The sequence below is a fragment of the Ammospiza caudacuta genome, chromosome 3 (genome assembly GCF_027887145.1).
Source record: "Ammospiza caudacuta isolate bAmmCau1 chromosome 3, bAmmCau1.pri, whole genome shotgun sequence".
Lineage (NCBI taxonomy): Eukaryota > Metazoa > Chordata > Aves > Passeriformes > Passerellidae > Ammospiza > Ammospiza caudacuta.
In genome coordinates, this window is record NC_080595.1 from 119052346 (window position 1) to 119069465 (window position 17120).

A 17120-nucleotide genomic window follows, 5' to 3' on the forward strand; every position below is an offset into this window, starting at 1 on the left:
TTATTTCTGCAGTCCCTGAGAGCCTGAGCTGAGGCAGCTTTGCTTGGTGACATTAAAACCACTTTGCCTCAATTGCCATGTGCTGTCATCCCGTTCCTGCTGCCAGGCATCCATCTCCAGAGGGTTTGGTTTTTAACTTTGTTCCTGGTCATCAAGGTTTGTGATGCAGTCTCCAGTCTCTGTGGAGTCTCCAGAATGGCTCTGATTCGTGGTGACCTCACATTAGTCACCATGATGACCATTTCCTGTGTGCTCTGTTGATGTTTTATGGTGCTGATTTTACTCAGAACGTGTGTCCTGTGCCACAGCAAAGGCCCTCAGAGCTGCAGGTGTTTGCCTTGCCTTGCTGCAGCTGATCAGGGCACAGGTGCAGGGGGGCTGTGCCTTCCTGGCAGGCTCAGTGCTGGCAGCTGACCAGGAACAGAGGAGCACCGGGTCCTGGGGCTGGGCAGGGAGGTGCCCTGGTCACCTCCAGTGTGACTCTGGCTGGCACAGGGGCCCAGGATGGTCAGACAGGAGTCCCTGAGGTCCAGGGGCGCCCCTGTGCTGCCCACAGAGCTCCTGGCTCCCTGCAATCCTGGGGCACATGAGACAGCTCCAAGCTCCAGGCTGTGAGGGAAAGAACAAGGGTGGGAAATGCACATGAAAGGCACCAGCTGTGTGTGTGTGACAAGGAAAGAAATAATGCACCATCACAGAGTGCTCTTCTTTTCCAGTGGGCTGTGTCTGGCACACAGGGAGAGCCCACCTGTATGGCCCACACCCTTCCATCAGTGTTTCACAGCCCACGGGCTCCACTCCTGCTGGAGCAGCCACAGGTACTGACCCCCCTTGTCCGAGCTGTGCATCAGGGAGGAGCTGCCTCCTGACACACCTTGACAGAAGGTGCAGCTCTGTAGGTGCTGTGGGCAGGGGAGCTCAGGGGCAGGTCTGGTGCCCCATCCCTTGAGCAGACACAGACTTTCTCCAGAGGCTCAATGTCCACTCTGTGAGACACCTCAGAAGAGCCAGTCTGGGGAAACTGAGAGCCACAGGCCAAACCCCTGCACTGATCCAAGACCACAGGGACAAAAGTTCTCCTCCCCACCTCACCGCCCCCTCCAGGAAAGAACCAAGGACCAAGACCACACCTGTATTTTCTGGTCTTTTAGTTTGAAAAAAGTATTGATTGAAAGTGTACAACTGAACACGGCGTGGCCGCAGCACCACCGCCAGATTGTTTCACAAAAAAAACCAGAAAGGGCCTTAAATAATTGGGTGCAGATTAAAAAAACCTCAACAGTGAAAAAGTTCTTCCCTCCAAACAGAAATTCACAGGCACAGAAATGGCAACAACCACATGGAGACAATGGGGGGACATCTCCTCCTGCTCCTCGGCGCGGCGCTCCCGGGCGCGGCTCATCCCGGCTCCCTCTTTGGAATGGTTACGGATGAACAGTGGACATGCCCTCGCTAACCAGACCCGCCCACCCCCCACCAGGACACGGACAAACAAGGCCTCTGCTAAGGCTAAAAAAGGGACAAGACCTGCAGTCTTGAGTTCAGCATGGGTAAGAAACGAGAGTCTGGTGAGCACAGCCCAGTCCCCAGGCGGGCCCTGCTACTCCAGTTTGGCCTTCTTGGTGCTGTCCCCACCGTTCTCCTCCGCTGGTGCTGCTGCCTCGCCCAGTTTCCGCTTCCCACTCTCAGCAGGCGGGTGTGTGTTGCGGGGCTTGAAGCTGATAATGATGCACGTCATGTTATCGCAGCCGGTGCCGTCCCCCGAGGTGTCCGGAGCCAAGCACTGATCCAGCAGCTGGGGAGGGACAGGGCAAGTGAGGACAGAGAGCAGAAACACACTGGGACACCGCCCTGAGGCACTGGGCCCGCTCCAGCACCTGACAGTGGCCAGGGGCTGCCAGGTCACACCTGTGCAGGAGGAGCCAAACGCTGTTCCCACCAGACAAGGGGCAGAGATGGGCTTGGCAGCCCCGGGGTTGTGAATGTGGGCACAAACTCCTGGGGCTGCACAGCACCCCTGGGTCAGACACTGGCTGGAGTGCCCAGGGAACCCTCTGAGGGAGTGGTAGGGCAGAGCCAGCACAGAGCAGCGATGCAGGAATGCAGGAATGCCACATTGCTCCCCCCTTACCTCTTCTACAATGGAGGAGAGTGGCCGCAGGACTCCATTCTCATCCTTCTGGGTGATCTTGGACTGGATGAAATCCACCACCTCCTGGCTGCTCATCACGTTCCTGCAGAGCAGAGGGGTCAGGAAGGCAGGCAAAGGGAGCACACGTGCCCCAGTGGCCCACAGGCCTTCCTCAGGCTCAGCTCTGCACGAAGGCTGGAGCAGTGATGCCCCAGAGGCCCCACTCACCAGATTCCATCACAGGCAATGACCATGAAGTCGTGGTCATCGTTTATTGTCAGCACTTTGATGTCAGGCAAGGCAGAGATCATCTGCTCCTCTGGAGGCAGGTTCTTGTTCCGCTTGTAGAAGTGATCCCCTGTGGTGGGGAGGAAGATGTCTGGGCACAGGCAGTGTGTGCCCTGCCACAGGGCATTCCCAGTGGGATCAGAGGTGCTCCCACAACCTGGCATCAGGCTGTGGGCCACCAAGCAGAGGAACCATTGCAGGTTCCAGGTGTAGGCTCTGGCAAGCCCAGGGAAGAGGGGTCATGGCCAGCTCAGCCTGTCTTTACTCCAAACCAAGTGTCCCTTCCCCACCTCCTGGGGCCAAGAGCACACAGCCCCTGTCACCTCTGGAGAGGCTGGGGCTGCCCCATCCCTGCAGGCCTGTAAGGCCAGCCTGGATGGGGCCTGGAACAACCTGATCTAGTGAAGGTGTCCCTGCCCATGGCTGTGGCTGGAACTGGTTGAGCTTTAAGGTCCCTGTTCCCACCCAAACCATTCCAGGGTTCATTGTATGATACAAAGTTCCCTTGAGAAAACTGGCCCTCAGCTCTGACTAGCAGTTGATCAGGAATCATCCTATGAAGGGACTTCCAGGGCCACCACAAAATAGCAGGTGGGAGTGCCAGTGTCTCCCTAGATAAACTCCTTATTTCCATCCTAGAGGTATGTTTTATATCTTTTACACTGACAGAATGATTTCAGTGGTTTGGGTCCTTCTGTACACACTCAGACAAATAAATGGGCTCAAACTGCCATGAAGGCAGGTCCCCAGGAAGCAACACACCAAGATTCCTCAATAACCCAGTGGGCAGGAAAAGTCCTGTTCCAGAGGCAGCAGTTTGGTTTTGGGACAATTTACATGAGGCAGTTTCTGACAACCCAGCTGCTGGCACAGCAGCCTGGGATGTGTCAGATGCTGCTTTCCACTGGTGTCCAACTGCTTCACGGCTGTTTTCTCCAATTAGACTAAATCTCCCATCAAACACTGAAGAGGTTTCACTATCTCATTAAATACTGTCCCACAGCCTCAGAGGCTGGCAGTGCTGCCAGCACTGTGGCTCTGCCGAGGCCAGCCCTGCCAGCACCCCCTCCCTGCTCACCAATGGCCCTGGAGAGGTTGAGGCCGCCGTTCACCCTCCCGTCCATGGTGACCTTGCCACCAGCGTTCTTTATCCTGGCCAGCTCCACCTCGTCCTCCGGCTTGTGGTCATAGGACATGTCCACGGCCTTGCCGCCCTCGGACACGACGCAGCGCGAGTCGCCCGCGTTGGCCACGATCAGCTGCTTGCCGCGGATCAGCGCCACCACCGCCGTGGTCCCGCTGTCTGAGCCAGGCTGCACAGAGAGTTCTGGTCAGGTTTATTTCTCTAGCTCCATGCCAGGTCATTATAGACACCAGCAGCAGCTGCACAGCCCCAGCAGTGTCCCAGATCCCAGGGTAAGCAATGGAGAAGGCCCAAGGGATTGGGAAACACCAGGAGTGTGTTCACTGAGGGGCAGGCAGCACCTCCATCCCAGTCCTGTGCAGGGTGCTGGGTCAGGATTCTGTGGCGTTCCACAGGTCTGTACCCTCGGCTCTGATGTGCCAATTCCAACCTCAGCCCAGCTTGAGCACATCCTCACATCAGGTCAGGACATTTCCCCAAAGGGAGAAATTGGCACCTTTGGAAGCCACGTCCCCTTTTGCTGAGCCCTGGGTCCCTGGCCTGCCTGCCTGCACCATCATGGGCTGAAGAGCCACAGCCCTGCCCGGTGAGGAGCTGTGCTGTGCCCTGGAGCAGAGGTGCCAGCAGAGCCCTCCTGCTCTTGCCCACGCTCCCCCTCCACAGTGCTTTCCAAGCACCTCACACCCAGCAGCAGGATCAGCCTCTGGTCTCAACCTGCCGTCCAGACCCAGGCCCATCCCTCAGCTTCTGCACAAACCCAGGCTGTCAGCAGCTCCCCCAGCCCCAGGAGAGTGCACAGGGTGTTCTGTCCCCACATGAACAGCAACAACCCCTAGCTGAGTCTCCCAAGTGCCCCTGGCTCCACGCTAAGATGCAGAACACAAAACCAGGCTCTGCACCTCCTCTTTCCCCTCCATGCCCGGTAACAACATTTCCTCCTCTTCATCCTCATCCTCCTCTGCTTCTTCAGTGTCATCTTCATCATCTTCATTCTCTGCCTCTTCGCTGCTGTAACCGTCCTCATCCTCACTACATTCCTACAAGAAAGGAGAGACACCACAGGAGTCACACAGGCCCCTTGGTGCTGTCCCCCCCGGTCCCTCCATCCTGGGGACCAATGGTCAGTCCCCCAGAGGTGTGAGGCGACCTGCCATGTGTCCCCCACACTGATGGCTACAACCAGGGCAGCTGGTACCACTAGAGCAGTGGATGAAGGGATGGTGCATGCAGCAGGACCAGGGGCTATCAGCTATGGCTGCTGCAGGATGAGGGTGCGTCCTTCGGGGTTAGCTCAAAAATCCCAAACATTCCCATGGGATGGCCTCAAGGGATCAGCCTGAAACACCTGCTCCTAGGAACACACCTAGGAAGAGCCAGAGGCTCGTCTCAAGTACCACCATAAGCAATGCATTCTGCCCAGCCACAAGGCCACTCTGTTCCAGTGCTGTTTCCTACCTCACTGTCTTCCTCCTCTTCCTCAACCTCATCTGACTCATCCTCACTGTCCTCAAAAAATTTGGATTTGGTTGTGCGCTGGGGCTTTCCCGTGGAGGAGCAGGAGGGCCCGGCCTCCCCAGTGGAAGAGGTGACGGCCTCGTCACCTTTGCCTAGGTCAGGCTTCTGCAGAGCAGGGCTGTTGCCTCCAGCGCTGGCTTTGTCTGAGGTGGAGGAAATACCCGTGACTTCTTCGTCTGGCTTCCCGTTCTTCCTCTCCTTGTGGTCGGGAAGCTCCCCTGGGTCAGCCTCTCCATTCATACTTGACTCCCCATCATGCTGCTTGCCTGTCCCCTCCACAGCGCCATCCCCAGCTGCAGCTACAGACTTGGCTTTGAGGTTCTTGCTGCAGTTTTGTCCATAGCGTGTGAGAAGCTCCTCGATGGTCATTGTGGCTTCTTCGTGCAGGAGAGCAGCTTCCTCATTGTCCACTGCAAATGGAGGAGGGAAGGGACAAGGACAGAGAGGGTGAGAGAGCAGGACCCCAGCACGCTGGGTGCTGTGCTGAGCTGCCCCAGCTGAGGCTGCTGCCCAGGCTGGCTCTGAGCACACAGCCAGGCTGTGCCCTCCCACAGCTCCAGGTGAGCAGGATGGAACAGTTCTGAGCACAGCACAGCCTGCCAGAGCCCCAGAGCTGTGCTCCCTGGCCCACTGACAGCACCACAGAGCATTTACATCAGCCATCATGGGGCTGGTGGGAGCACAGCGTGCACATCAGGTGAGTGCCCAGGGGGCACAGCCTCACTTGCCCAAGCCCAAGCTCTTGGGAGCTGCAGGGAAGCAGAGCCACCACTGCCCTGTGCAGGTTTGGTCATTAATGCTGCAGCTAGGAACAAGAGAACAGCTGAAACACCCAGGGATCCCCACCAGCTGTCATTTGGACAGGTACAAGAGGTGAGAGCAGAGCTTTGGCCATCTCCCAGGTGGGACTGGACAGAGAGTGGGATGACTTTCCCCAGTGACCTTGGGCCAAACACCACTGCTCCCTACTGACATCCCCTTGCATATAGTCTGCTTTGCTATTTAATCCCAAAAGGAAAACAAATACAGATATCCCAAATGCTCCTGAAAATACAGAACAAAAAAAAAGAAAACCCAACCACCCACTTCATCCCTGTCAGCTGGAGAAACAACAAAACAACAAATCCAGCATTTCCAGACTGACATATTGTTCCAGGTGACAGGATCACCTTGCATCTGTCTCAAGGCTGGTCACAAGGTACCCAGTGGGAGCAGCACAGGATTCCACCCCAGGAAACACCTCCTGGGCTGGCAGCCACTTGCTGGTGGAACACTTGCTTCTTTGTGGGAAGAAGAACTGCTGAAAAGGCCAGGCTCTGCTTCAATCCTATCTGCACTTGGTGGCTGCCACCAGCCAGGGGGAGCTGAGCACTGCACACCACATCACTCCCCTTCCACATCTGAGGCCAGCTCAGAATTCCTGACATACCCTGGAACCCTGCAACCCATGGAGGAAGCTCTGTAGAAAATGGGGACAGGCTGTTTTGTTATTCATAGCATCAAGCTTGGAAATGGATAAAGGTTTCCCCCTCTGCCACAGACAATGCTAAGGGGCAGTAGCTCAAGTCAGCCAAAATTTAACTGAGAAACTGGGACAGAAAACCTTGTGCCCAAGGAGGCTTGACCCTGCTGCTCTACATCCCTGTCCTGGAGCTGCAGCCTTGTCTGTGCAGTGGCATCTGACTTACCATCATCTTCATCAGCAACCTTCTCCTTCTCATCTTCATCGTCCTGCGGCCGCCCAGCCATTTGAGAGAGCTCCTTAATCACTTCCTCTGTGGTCAGCTTGGCATCAATGGCCAAGAATGCATCTTCCAGGGCCTGTGTATGGGCAAAGACATGAGTGGGCAGCTGCCCTTCCCCACAGGATGCCATGTGTGCAATCCAGTCTCTTCAGCTTGCACACTCTAACTAACCACAGCACTGCTGCAGCCGGCAGGGACCCAGGGCTTCTGCTCCAGCAGGGACACCCAGGACCCTGCCCAGCTCCAGGAATGGAGACTCCATAACTCCCTGGAGAACCCACACCCAGCTGGATACTGACACAGTATCCAGTATTTCCTCTGTGCTGGCACTCAGTGCAGGGCAGAGCTGGCTCCTCACCTTTTGCAATTTGCCTTCCTTGTAGGCCTTCTGGTCTTTGATGATCTCAGGGAGGTACTTGGCACAGTACAGGGCAACTTCTTCTCCTGAAAAAGAGCAGAAACTATTTAAAGAGGCTGCTCCTTCCCGACAGAACCTGCCCTTGAGCAGCTGAATTGCTGAGGTAAATCCTGGGACAGAAGGCAGAGCTGCTCCAGACACAGCAGTGACACAGCAGCTGAGTGTGGGGATCAGGGGACACCTCCCTAGTGGGATGGGCAGATGGCCCTGGCACACACATCCAAAACACCAGGTGTGGCCAATGCTGTGACTTCCTGAGAGGGAGCTTAGGCTGACTCTTTATGTCCAGCCTACCTAGAAATCTTTAATTGCACGTGTCAGTGGAAGCAGAAGGAAAGGGAAGCTTTTGCTCACTGTAGACTCTATTGGAGCATTACCAGTGTGCAGTGAGCACATAAAAATGTTCTGTCTCTGTCACAGACATCTTTTCATAAAAATCCTTTCTTTAGGATTTTTCTCCCTTATGAGAAGCTGTGGCCACAGCAACAAAATGTAAGCAATGGTTATCTGCTGCTGTGGAATGCCACAGGTGGATCCGTGATTGGTCTCCTGTGGATGTTTGGATTTACTGACCACTCATGGCAGAGCTGCTCTCGCTCTCTGCTGAGACAGAACTTTGTTATCCTTTCTTTTCTATTCTTAGCTTAGCTAGCCTTCTGAGAACTTTCCTTATATTTCTTTTTAGTATAGTTATAATGTAATATATATATATATATATCATAAAATAATAAATCAAACCTTCTGAACATGAAGTCAACATTCTCATCTCTCTCTCACCCTGAAGACCCTTGTGACCACTGCCACATGTCTCCTAGTGTGTGTTCCAGAGCATGGGCAGTGAGATCCCAGAGACTGAGATGAACCTCTCAGGAGACAGGGCAGTCACTTGGTACAGGAGAGAGCACAGCAAGACAAACAGCAGCCAGAACTCTGTGCTGAGAGCACAGGGATAACCGTGCTGAGAGACAGCTCCAGGGCTCATCCTAGAGCAGCCGAGAGATTCTGAAAAGCCAGAAGCTCCCCTAGCTTGGTAAGAAATGGTGTCAGGTGTGGAATAGGGCATGGGGGGCATTTGTTCAGATCCTGAAGGTGCTATTAAGAGAGAAGGAAGAGTAAACATTGAGGGATGATGAATTTCTGTGGTTTATCTTGAACAGGGCAAGAAAGAGTAGTGTGAGTTGTAAGAGATCACACTTCATTGAGGTTTTTACATGAGCAAAGAACAGTGCAGGACACAGGAATGTGGACGTGGCTCACACCTCACAAAGAGGAAAATTAGAGGCAGAAACTGAGAAACAAATGAAACGACTGCACAGAGAGAGGGAGAGGAGCAGGGCAAGCTGCAGGCAGGTGGAGGGTCCCAGTGCAGGGTCCAGGAACATCCTGAGGCTGTGCTGGACCAACCATTCCCTGTGACAGTGCAAAGAAGCAGCAGGGTGGGTGGCAGGGCACAGCAGGGCAGAGCCTGCCTGCACCTGGGCCTTTCCTGCAGGTGCCACCAGAGCCTGTGGGCTCCTCTCCTTTGGGCTACAGGGGGTTTTTCACAGGATGGACCAGTCACACAGCTCCTGATCTCCCTGCTGCACATCCCCACCTCCCTGCCCTTCTCTGAGCCCAGCAGGGACTGCATGGGCAGCTAGGCATTGGGAGGAGCTGTGCAGGCAGGAGCAAGGCTCTGTGAGGGAATGGGGAGCAAGGGAATGAGAGGAAAGCAGCAACCAGCCATCAGTTCAGCAAAAAGGGAACATAGTGGGAAGCAGAGAAGTGGGGAGACTTGGGAGAAAGACAAGGGACTTTCCCAATGCACCTGCAGAGAAGGGATCAAGTGGCCATTGACAGAGAACAGAAACAGCCCAGTGGCTGCTGCTACCCAGTGCTGCAAAGCATTCCATGGTGCAGGGAACAGAGAGACTGGCTCTGACCTGGGGACACTGGAGAGACAAGGGGAATGGCTCCACATTGACAGAGGGCAGTGCTAGATGGGATACTAGGCAGAAACTCTTGCCTGTGAGGGTTGCAAGGCCTTGGCCATTCCTTATTTTCTCCAAAAACACCTCTTGGAGGGAGGTGAAAAAATGTTAGCTGTCTCCATGAGATGGAAGCTGAAGGACAGTGATGTCCTCAGTGCAGAGCCCAGGTGCCAGCTGAGGCTCAAGGTCAGTGTTTGAATAACAGATCGTGAATAACAGATAACAATGGTAACTTGGTCAAACACCACTAATCACTGCAGGGCCCAGCAAAGAGCAGGAACCAGGCAGCCTGTGACCGGCAGAGCACAGAACAGAGTGTGGTGTGGGTCAGGTAAAGTGATCTTGGGAACACGGAACCAGCACGGTGACCTGCAGCTGCTGACAGACACAAACCCCTCTGGCCCTTGGGAACACAGAACCAGCACAGTGACCTGCAGCTGCTGACAGACACAAACCCCTCTGGCCCCTGGGAACACCAAACCAGCACAGTGACCTGCAGCTGCTGACAGACACAAACCCCTCTGGCCCTTGGGAACACAGAACCAGCACAGTGACCTGCAGCTGCTGACAGACACAAACCCCTCTGGCCCCTGGGAACACCAAACCAGCACAGTGACCTGCAGCTGCTGACAGACACAACACTGCCTGCCTCCCACCCAAGGAGCACAGTGCCCAAATATCACCCTCCACAATCTGGGGGCAGGGAGGCCAGAGCACATCAAAAAGGAGCTGGGGAAGGCAAAAAACCTGCCCAGCAGCATTTTTCAAAGCCTTGTCCACAAGAGGCGAACATGAGAGAAAAACTGATCAATCAAATGGAAAATGCTAATATGTAAAAAAAACCCCAAACTCACTCTTTTTCAAATAAGACAGTAATAAAAACTTTTCCCAACCTATCTGGAGCAGGAAGCTCACTGGAATGTTCCAGGCTGAGAGACGAGCAAGGTATAAGAGAAGCTAAATTCAGTTTCTGTACTGCCAGCTAATAAAGCTTAGCAAGGTTCCCACCCAAAACCCTACTCTTACATGGGACAGACCTGAGAAATTGCTTCAAACTTAAGAACTAATGCATCAATAAAATCACACAGTAGTAGGGGGTGGGCAAAAGCCGCTCTTCTAATTCAGATTCAACTGTATCCATGACATAGTTGAATCTATATACATCTATCTATGAATATAATGAATCTATCTACATATATCTATCCATGTCCTTCCTGATACAGCTTGTCCAGGGAGACATGTAGAGATTCAATCACTAGAAATCTAAAATATGAGTTAGAAACTCATGCCAGTGCTTTGCCATCCCATGGCTATCTCAGATCTTCCCTACTGTATTTAAGAACCCCAAACACAATAGTTAATGTCCTGTACTAGCAGGAATGTCACGAGTGTGCAAAGCCTCTGTAAAACCCAGCACATGGTGTAAGACCTTGGCAGCTGAGAAACCAACACTGAGCTCAGAGGAGAGCAGATGGTTTCACACTCCTCATTCTTGACCCATCTCTGGCAGATGCTCCTTGTCTTTAGTTCTGCCTGACACACACACAGTTTCTGAGGTGGGTGGCTCCTGATCCCTACGTCCCATTGTCACTCCCTGCCTCTCAGCACCAACTCATCATCCCCAGGCTCTCAAAGAGACCCTTCAGGACACCAGTGACTGCTCCACAAGGGTCTCTGCACACTCTAAGGCGAAGTTCAGGAAAAAAGTAATTTCAGGATATGAAATACACTCTTCAGAGTGGAATGACCTCTTTGGAAGAGCTGTTTGCTACATCCCAGCAGTGACAGTCACAAACTGGACACTGCCACAGAGCCATTGAACAGGAGGAAACAGGCAGCTCAGTTCTGCACACAGATTTCCAAAGAGCCTTCAAATAAACCATCAAACATTTTACAAACTAAGCTGCCACAAGAAAAGCAGGGAGGATAGATAGGAGCTGTTTTCACAATGGGGGATGGCCACTGGGAGAGCTCCTTGGAAAGCTATGGTGTTCAACATCTACATAAACTAGCAGGAAAAGAGGTCAGGAAACCATGATGGATCACTCAGGATGATCAAAATTAAAATAAGTTGCAAGATTTAACAGCAGCATCTTGAGCTCTTACATTATACTGGCAGAGCAAATTCTGTAATAATATTAGCAATAATATTTAATACCAATATTCAGTCATACAAGCAGAGAGAAGCTTTGGACTCCTCTTGACTGGAAAAAAAAAGATATGGAGTTCAAAAGCAAAAGTATTCAGTCATTCCTTGTGTCATGGATAGTGCAGTGAAATTATCAGGTAGCAGATTTAACCATATCTTTTTCAAATAATGATTCTATGCAAAATGCACAGTGTAAACAATCACCAAACACAGAAACCTTCTTAAAATGCAATCAGACAAATTTGTGAAGAGTTAGCTCATCCAGAAGACTCCACCATGTCTCCAGGATGGAATGGCTGCAATCTCCAGTTTAAGGAACCCTTACAGGAATGGATCTGCCTGTTTTGATTTTCACTCTTTCCTTGGGCATCCACTAGAACACACTGCCTAGAGTCAATCTCAGGTGATTTTTCTTATCTCTTTTTCTTCTGTGACTCTCCTGCCCAGCTTATCCACAATAGAACCAGCCATTCTCAAAAGGTATAAAGATGGAATACAAATCTGATTTCAATTTCAGATCAAACCCTTCCTCCCAGGACCCCTAAGAGTTCAGAACCTCTGCTGATGGTATCCATGGAAGAAGATGCTTCCATTGAGGAGCAGAATTCCCAACAACAACTGGATGTCCCAGGGGGTCCCACAGAAGGACAGACAGACAGAGTGGTGCAGTTACCTCCGTGTCCATCGTAGACAGAGAACATGGCTGTCTCACTGTCCAGCTCAGGAATGCAGTTGTGGGCATCCTGAAAGAGAGAGCAAGGGGATTGCGTTAGACCCACAGGAAATCATACAACACAGATTTGTTTGGGTTGGAAAGGCCCTCTGAGCCCAACCATTGCTCCAGCACTGCCAATCCAAAGTGCCACATCCACACTGCTTTTAAACCCCTCTAGGGATGGGGACTCCATCCCTGCCCTGGCCAGCCTGTGCCAGGGCTGGACAAACCTCTCCATGAAGGAATTGCTCACAGCAGTCAACCTGAAAGTGCCCTGGCACAGCTTGAGACTGCTTCCTCTTCTCCTGTCCATGATCCCCACCTGGCTGCACCCTCCCATCACAGTTGCAGAGAGTAGGAAGGTCCCCCTGATCCTCCTTTTCTCCAGGCTGAACCTTCCCCAGCTCCCTCAGCCACATGCTCCAAACCTTCCCCAGCTCCATTCCCATCTCTGGGCAAAGCTCAAGGCTCAACACCCCCAAAGGCCATGGAGTGCACAGCCCTTTTCTCCACAAGGGCTCTGAGGAGCAGCCAGCTTTGAGGGAGGCACCCTGTGATTTTTACAGCCTGAACCCCTTCCCCTATGGGCAGGCAAACCCACCTAGGCTATTGGCTATTGCAATGCAGAGCCTGGAACAGATGGCCAGGCTGAACCTCCTCCCAGGCCCTTCCCCTGCCCAGCTAACCCCAGACATTCCTTCACTCCCTCCCCACCTGACACACCCCACACTCCTGGTCAGGGAGAACACGGATCCTGTAATATGTTCAACAATGTGATCTTTTCTGTGCTTCATCACCCTCAATGTGCTCCAACTGCCCCAAAACACTGGGCTTGCACCGAGACACCAGTCTGAAATATCTGGACATGTCCATGCTGCCAGAAATATTCCAAAATTTACACACACACACACACACACACAGAGAACTAGATCACAGCCCAGCAACCACCGACCTCTACTGCTTTTTTAGGTACGACTCCTTGGACAAGGTCTCCTCACTCCCCAGAGTTGCAGTTTTCTGTAAAAAGAGAACTTTGTTCCTTGCTCAGGAAACAGGAACAGCGAGGTTCTGGGTTTGTGCAGCACTCTTTGCAATGGAGCTTCTGAACAAGCCAGTGACCACCTGAGCTCAAAATGAGCAATGACTGAAAGGCAGTGCATGAAATGTCCCCAACCCTCACTGGAGAACAAATGGAAACAGAGACAAACCAAGCAGCAGCATTTCAGTGCTCACTTTCCTGAGCACTCACAGAAGCCACTGAGACAGAGGGTGACCGCCAACACAATAACTGGGATAAGCCCCAGGTGACCAAACAGCAGTGTAATTAAAGAGATGCAAATGCTGCTGCTGCAGAGGAAACCCAGCACTGGCAGCAAAACCAGACCGTGCTGCCCTTGCTGCGCCCCTCGGGCCTGTCCTGATGGGTCCCCTCAGCGAGCACCACCGAGGGCACGCGGGCAGGGCTGGCACACGGGCAAGGCTCAGGTCACAGAGCCCTGGGACTGGCTCTGCCCCACTCCCGGCACTGCGGGCCCTGCCCGGGGGCACAGCCAGGTCTCCTGGACTGCCAAGGCCACCAGCAGGGCTCTGAAGGCTCCAGGTGCTGCCCAGGGAGCTGCAGGCACTGACTGCCCTCTCACTGTCACCTCGTGTGCTGGAAGAGCTCACAGAGGCTCCAAAGGCAGCTCCTGCACCCTGGGATCCCCCGCTCTCCCCAGCCGCCTGAGTGGTTACTGTGACACTGGTGAAAAACTGAAACATCAAACACCCAATTCAGCTGAAATGAGCAAGCAAATTAATAAATTAACCTGAGCACTCATTTAACAAATCTCCACGTTTTGAACCAAACTCTGTCAGTTTTTGCCCTGAGCCTGGGACAGGAGTGAAGCTGCAAACTGGGGCCGCTGGTGTCTCACTGGGGGTACAGGCAAAGCAGGGGCAGAGTTTGGAGAAGCCCCAGCCAAGCACACCCTGTGCCTCCCACTGTATCCCAGAGCACTCCTCTGCACCATAAACCTCACTTCAGCCCTTTTCTCTGTTGCCCCTAGTACCTATTACCACTTGTTTGTGTATCCTTATCCTTGGGGTCCCTCGCCTGCCCCAAACATTTCCTCACTCCCAAAGGAACCTCTCTGGACTCAGCTAGAGTGTTTCCTCAGAGCCCTGCGCACCCACCTCACTCAAAGGCTCCTAAAACCCAAGGACAAGGTGACAAAAAGCTCCTTTACACCCAAACACCTGTGTCTCACCAGGTGCACACTGACTGGCCTCACCAACACACACAGAACCACAGCAATGAGCACAAACATCAGCTCAGGGCTTTCTCCAAGCCTGGTAAAGAGCAAAACAGAACAGGAAGAGAATGACAAAACAAAACAAGGTAAGACAGAGTGCTGGAATGCAAGAAAACTGATTGTTCACCTGTATGTACAACACACATTTCTCTCCCAGAAATTCCCATTTCTCTCAGGCTCAGAAGCAATCGGCAGCACGTTCAGCTCCGGCCATCTGCTTCCTTCTTGGGATAACTCAACTAAACCACATCCACAGTGATGGCCTCAGAGCTGCCTGTGCCAGCAGGGATAACCCAGAGGTGCTGGGGAGTGCAGAACCCCCCCTGCAGCAGGGGCCGTGCCCAGGCTCTGCTCAGGGACCAGGGAGAGCCCTGGCCCAGCTGGGGGAGGTCAGGGTGACCACACCATAAACCGGGGTCAGTCTGCTCCCCCGCATCCCAGCCTGGCCCCTGACACCCCAGCTCTGAGCACAGGGGTGCTGGGTCCCTCACACACCCCAGCTCTGAGCACAGGGGTGCTGGGTGCCCATCACACACCCCAGCTCTGAGCACAGGGGTGCTGGGTCCCTCACACACACCCAGCTCTGAGCACAGGGGTGCTGGGTCCCCCCTGACACCCCAGCTCTGAGCACAGGGGTGCTGGGTCCCTCACACACCCCAGCTCTGAGCACAGGGGTGCTGGGTGCCCATCACACACCCCAGCTCTAAACACAGGGGTGCTGGGTCCCTCACACACACCCAGCTCTGAGCACAGGGGTGCTGGGTCCCCCCTGACACCCCAGCTCTGAGCACAGGGGTGCTGGGTCCCCACTGACACCCCAGCTCTGAGCACAGGGGTGCTGGGTCCCCACTGACACCCCAGCTCTGAGCACAGGGGTGCTGGGTCCCCATCACAAACACCCCAGCTCTGAGCACAGGGGTGCTGGGTCCCTCACACACACCCAGCTCTGAGCACAGGGGTGCTGGGTCCCCATCACAAACACCCCAGCTCTGAGCACAGGGGTGCTGGGTCCCTGGGACACCCCAGCTCTGAGCACAGGGGTGCTGGGTCCCTACTGACACCCCAGCTCTGAGCACAGGGGTGCTGGGTCCCTACTGACACCCCAGCTCTGAGCACAGGGGTGCTGGGTCCCCACTGACACCCCAGCTCTGAGCACAGGGGTGCTGGGTCCCCACTGACACCCCAGCTCTGAGCACAGGGGTGCTGGGTCCCCCAGCTCTGTGAACAGGGATGCCAGAGCTGCTCACACACACATATTTACCCCTTGGAGGTCACGCTCAGTGCCCCAGCAATGTCCCTGTGCCACTGGACACACTCAGACCCTCCCAGCCAGCCCCACACACACCCTCTGAGGCAATCTCAGGAGCACAGGCACCTGAGCGTGCATCTCAGCACCAGTTCTGCATCTTCTACCCAAAAACCAGAGCCCAGGGCTGCACACACAGAGGAGGGAGCACCTCTGGTCACTGATTTGTCACCTGTGTGGCTGCTCTGGCACTCCAAGAGGCAGAGAAGTGTCTGACCAAATGGCTTATGGACCTAGATCAGCAAAAATTCAATGTCTGACAGCCTGAATGGGACATCCTCTCCAAACCAGCCACAGGGCTAAGAAGCAAACACAGAGATGCCCCTGGGGTGGCTGCAGGGAGTAATCCTGACTGAACTCAGTTGTGAGCTGACTGCCCCAAAGGGAAAACAAAGCAGCACATTACTGGTACTCACAGAGCTGCAGGGCCAGCAGCCCCACACTGCCCTCGCAACAACTAAGAGCAGTTCCTGCAGCCTCCTGCACTGGGGAATGCAGGCAAGCACCTGGAACCTCAGCCAGATGCGGGTCTGGGGCAGCTCCTCTGCCCACAACGAGCCCAGCAAAGCCAGGAGGCTGAGAGCAGCCATGAGAATCCTACCTAGAGATTTATCTATAAATAAATAAAAGCAGGGAGGAAGCACAGCAAGGTTTCATTTCAGAGGACAAAACCAGGCATTTCCCCTGAGAATTTCCCACTGCTTTCACTCAATCGCTCCCTCCCTTCGCTTTTTACCCCGCATTCCTCGTTTCTCGCAGGGATTCACCCGCCGCACGTGTCCCGCAGCACTCGGGGGACTCTCCGGGCAGGAGCCGGGACACGCGGCCGCCGTGCGGGATTCGGGAAGGGCAGGGGCGGTCCCGGGAGCGCCGAAGTGCCCCCGCCGGCCCCGTGAGGGAGGCACGGCGTGACCGAGAGCCCCGGACCGGGCGCCGGTGGGGGCAGGAGCCCGAGGAACGCCGGGCGCGGACGCCGCCGCCCCGGCAGCCTCACCCCCTCACCTCCATGGAGACGCGCCATCCCTGCATGGCGCTGAACCCGAAGTGCAGCGGGCGCGGCCCGAGCCCGGCGCCGTCCCCGGAGCTCTTCACCGTGTTGGGCTGCGACAAGTAGGCGCCCATTGCGGCCGCGGCGGCCTCGGTCGGCGGCGACCGGACCGGACCGGGGGGCGCGGGCGGACTGCGGAGGCGGCGGGACCTCGCACCGGCGGGCGGCGACCGGAAGTCGCGCGGCCGGAAGCTCGGCGGCCGGAAGCGCCGACCATAGAGGCGCGGCTAGAGCGGCACCGCGGCCCGCTCCGCCCCGGGACTACCTACACGGCCCGCAGGCGGCTTCGGCCTGCCCTGAGGCTCCTCCGGGGGAACAGTTCACTCGGGACCGGCGATGCCGCCGCCAGCCGGTGCCGCGGGCGGCCGCTCGCACAGATAAAACCGCGCGGACTCAC

At 54.8% G+C, this 17120-nt stretch overlaps 1 protein-coding gene across 3 annotated transcripts; it reads right to left on the reverse strand.

Annotated features, from left to right (window-relative positions):
• Positions 1 to 1131: 1131 nt before the first annotated feature.
• PPM1G (protein phosphatase, Mg2+/Mn2+ dependent 1G) lies at positions 1132 to 17094 on the reverse strand. 3 transcript variants are annotated; one of them, XM_058801609.1, is made up of 10 exons: positions 16678 to 17094; positions 12034 to 12103; positions 7182 to 7267; positions 6767 to 6899; positions 5019 to 5488; positions 4463 to 4600; positions 3498 to 3732; positions 2360 to 2489; positions 2132 to 2234; positions 1132 to 1795 (listed from the first exon to the last, which is right to left on the reverse strand). In XM_058801609.1, the coding sequence occupies exons 1-10, from the start codon at positions 16795 to 16797 to the stop codon at positions 1601 to 1603; spliced, it is 1680 nt and encodes a 559-aa protein (XP_058657592.1). In that variant the 5' UTR covers positions 16798 to 17094; the 3' UTR covers positions 1132 to 1600. The 3 variants fall into 3 exon arrangements, with proteins under 3 accessions (XP_058657592.1, XP_058657594.1, XP_058657593.1); XM_058801611.1 differs by lacking the exon at positions 16678 to 17094 and adding an exon at positions 16412 to 16671; XM_058801610.1 differs by lacking the exon at positions 4463 to 4600.
• Between the last annotated feature and the right edge of the window lie 26 nt (positions 17095 to 17120).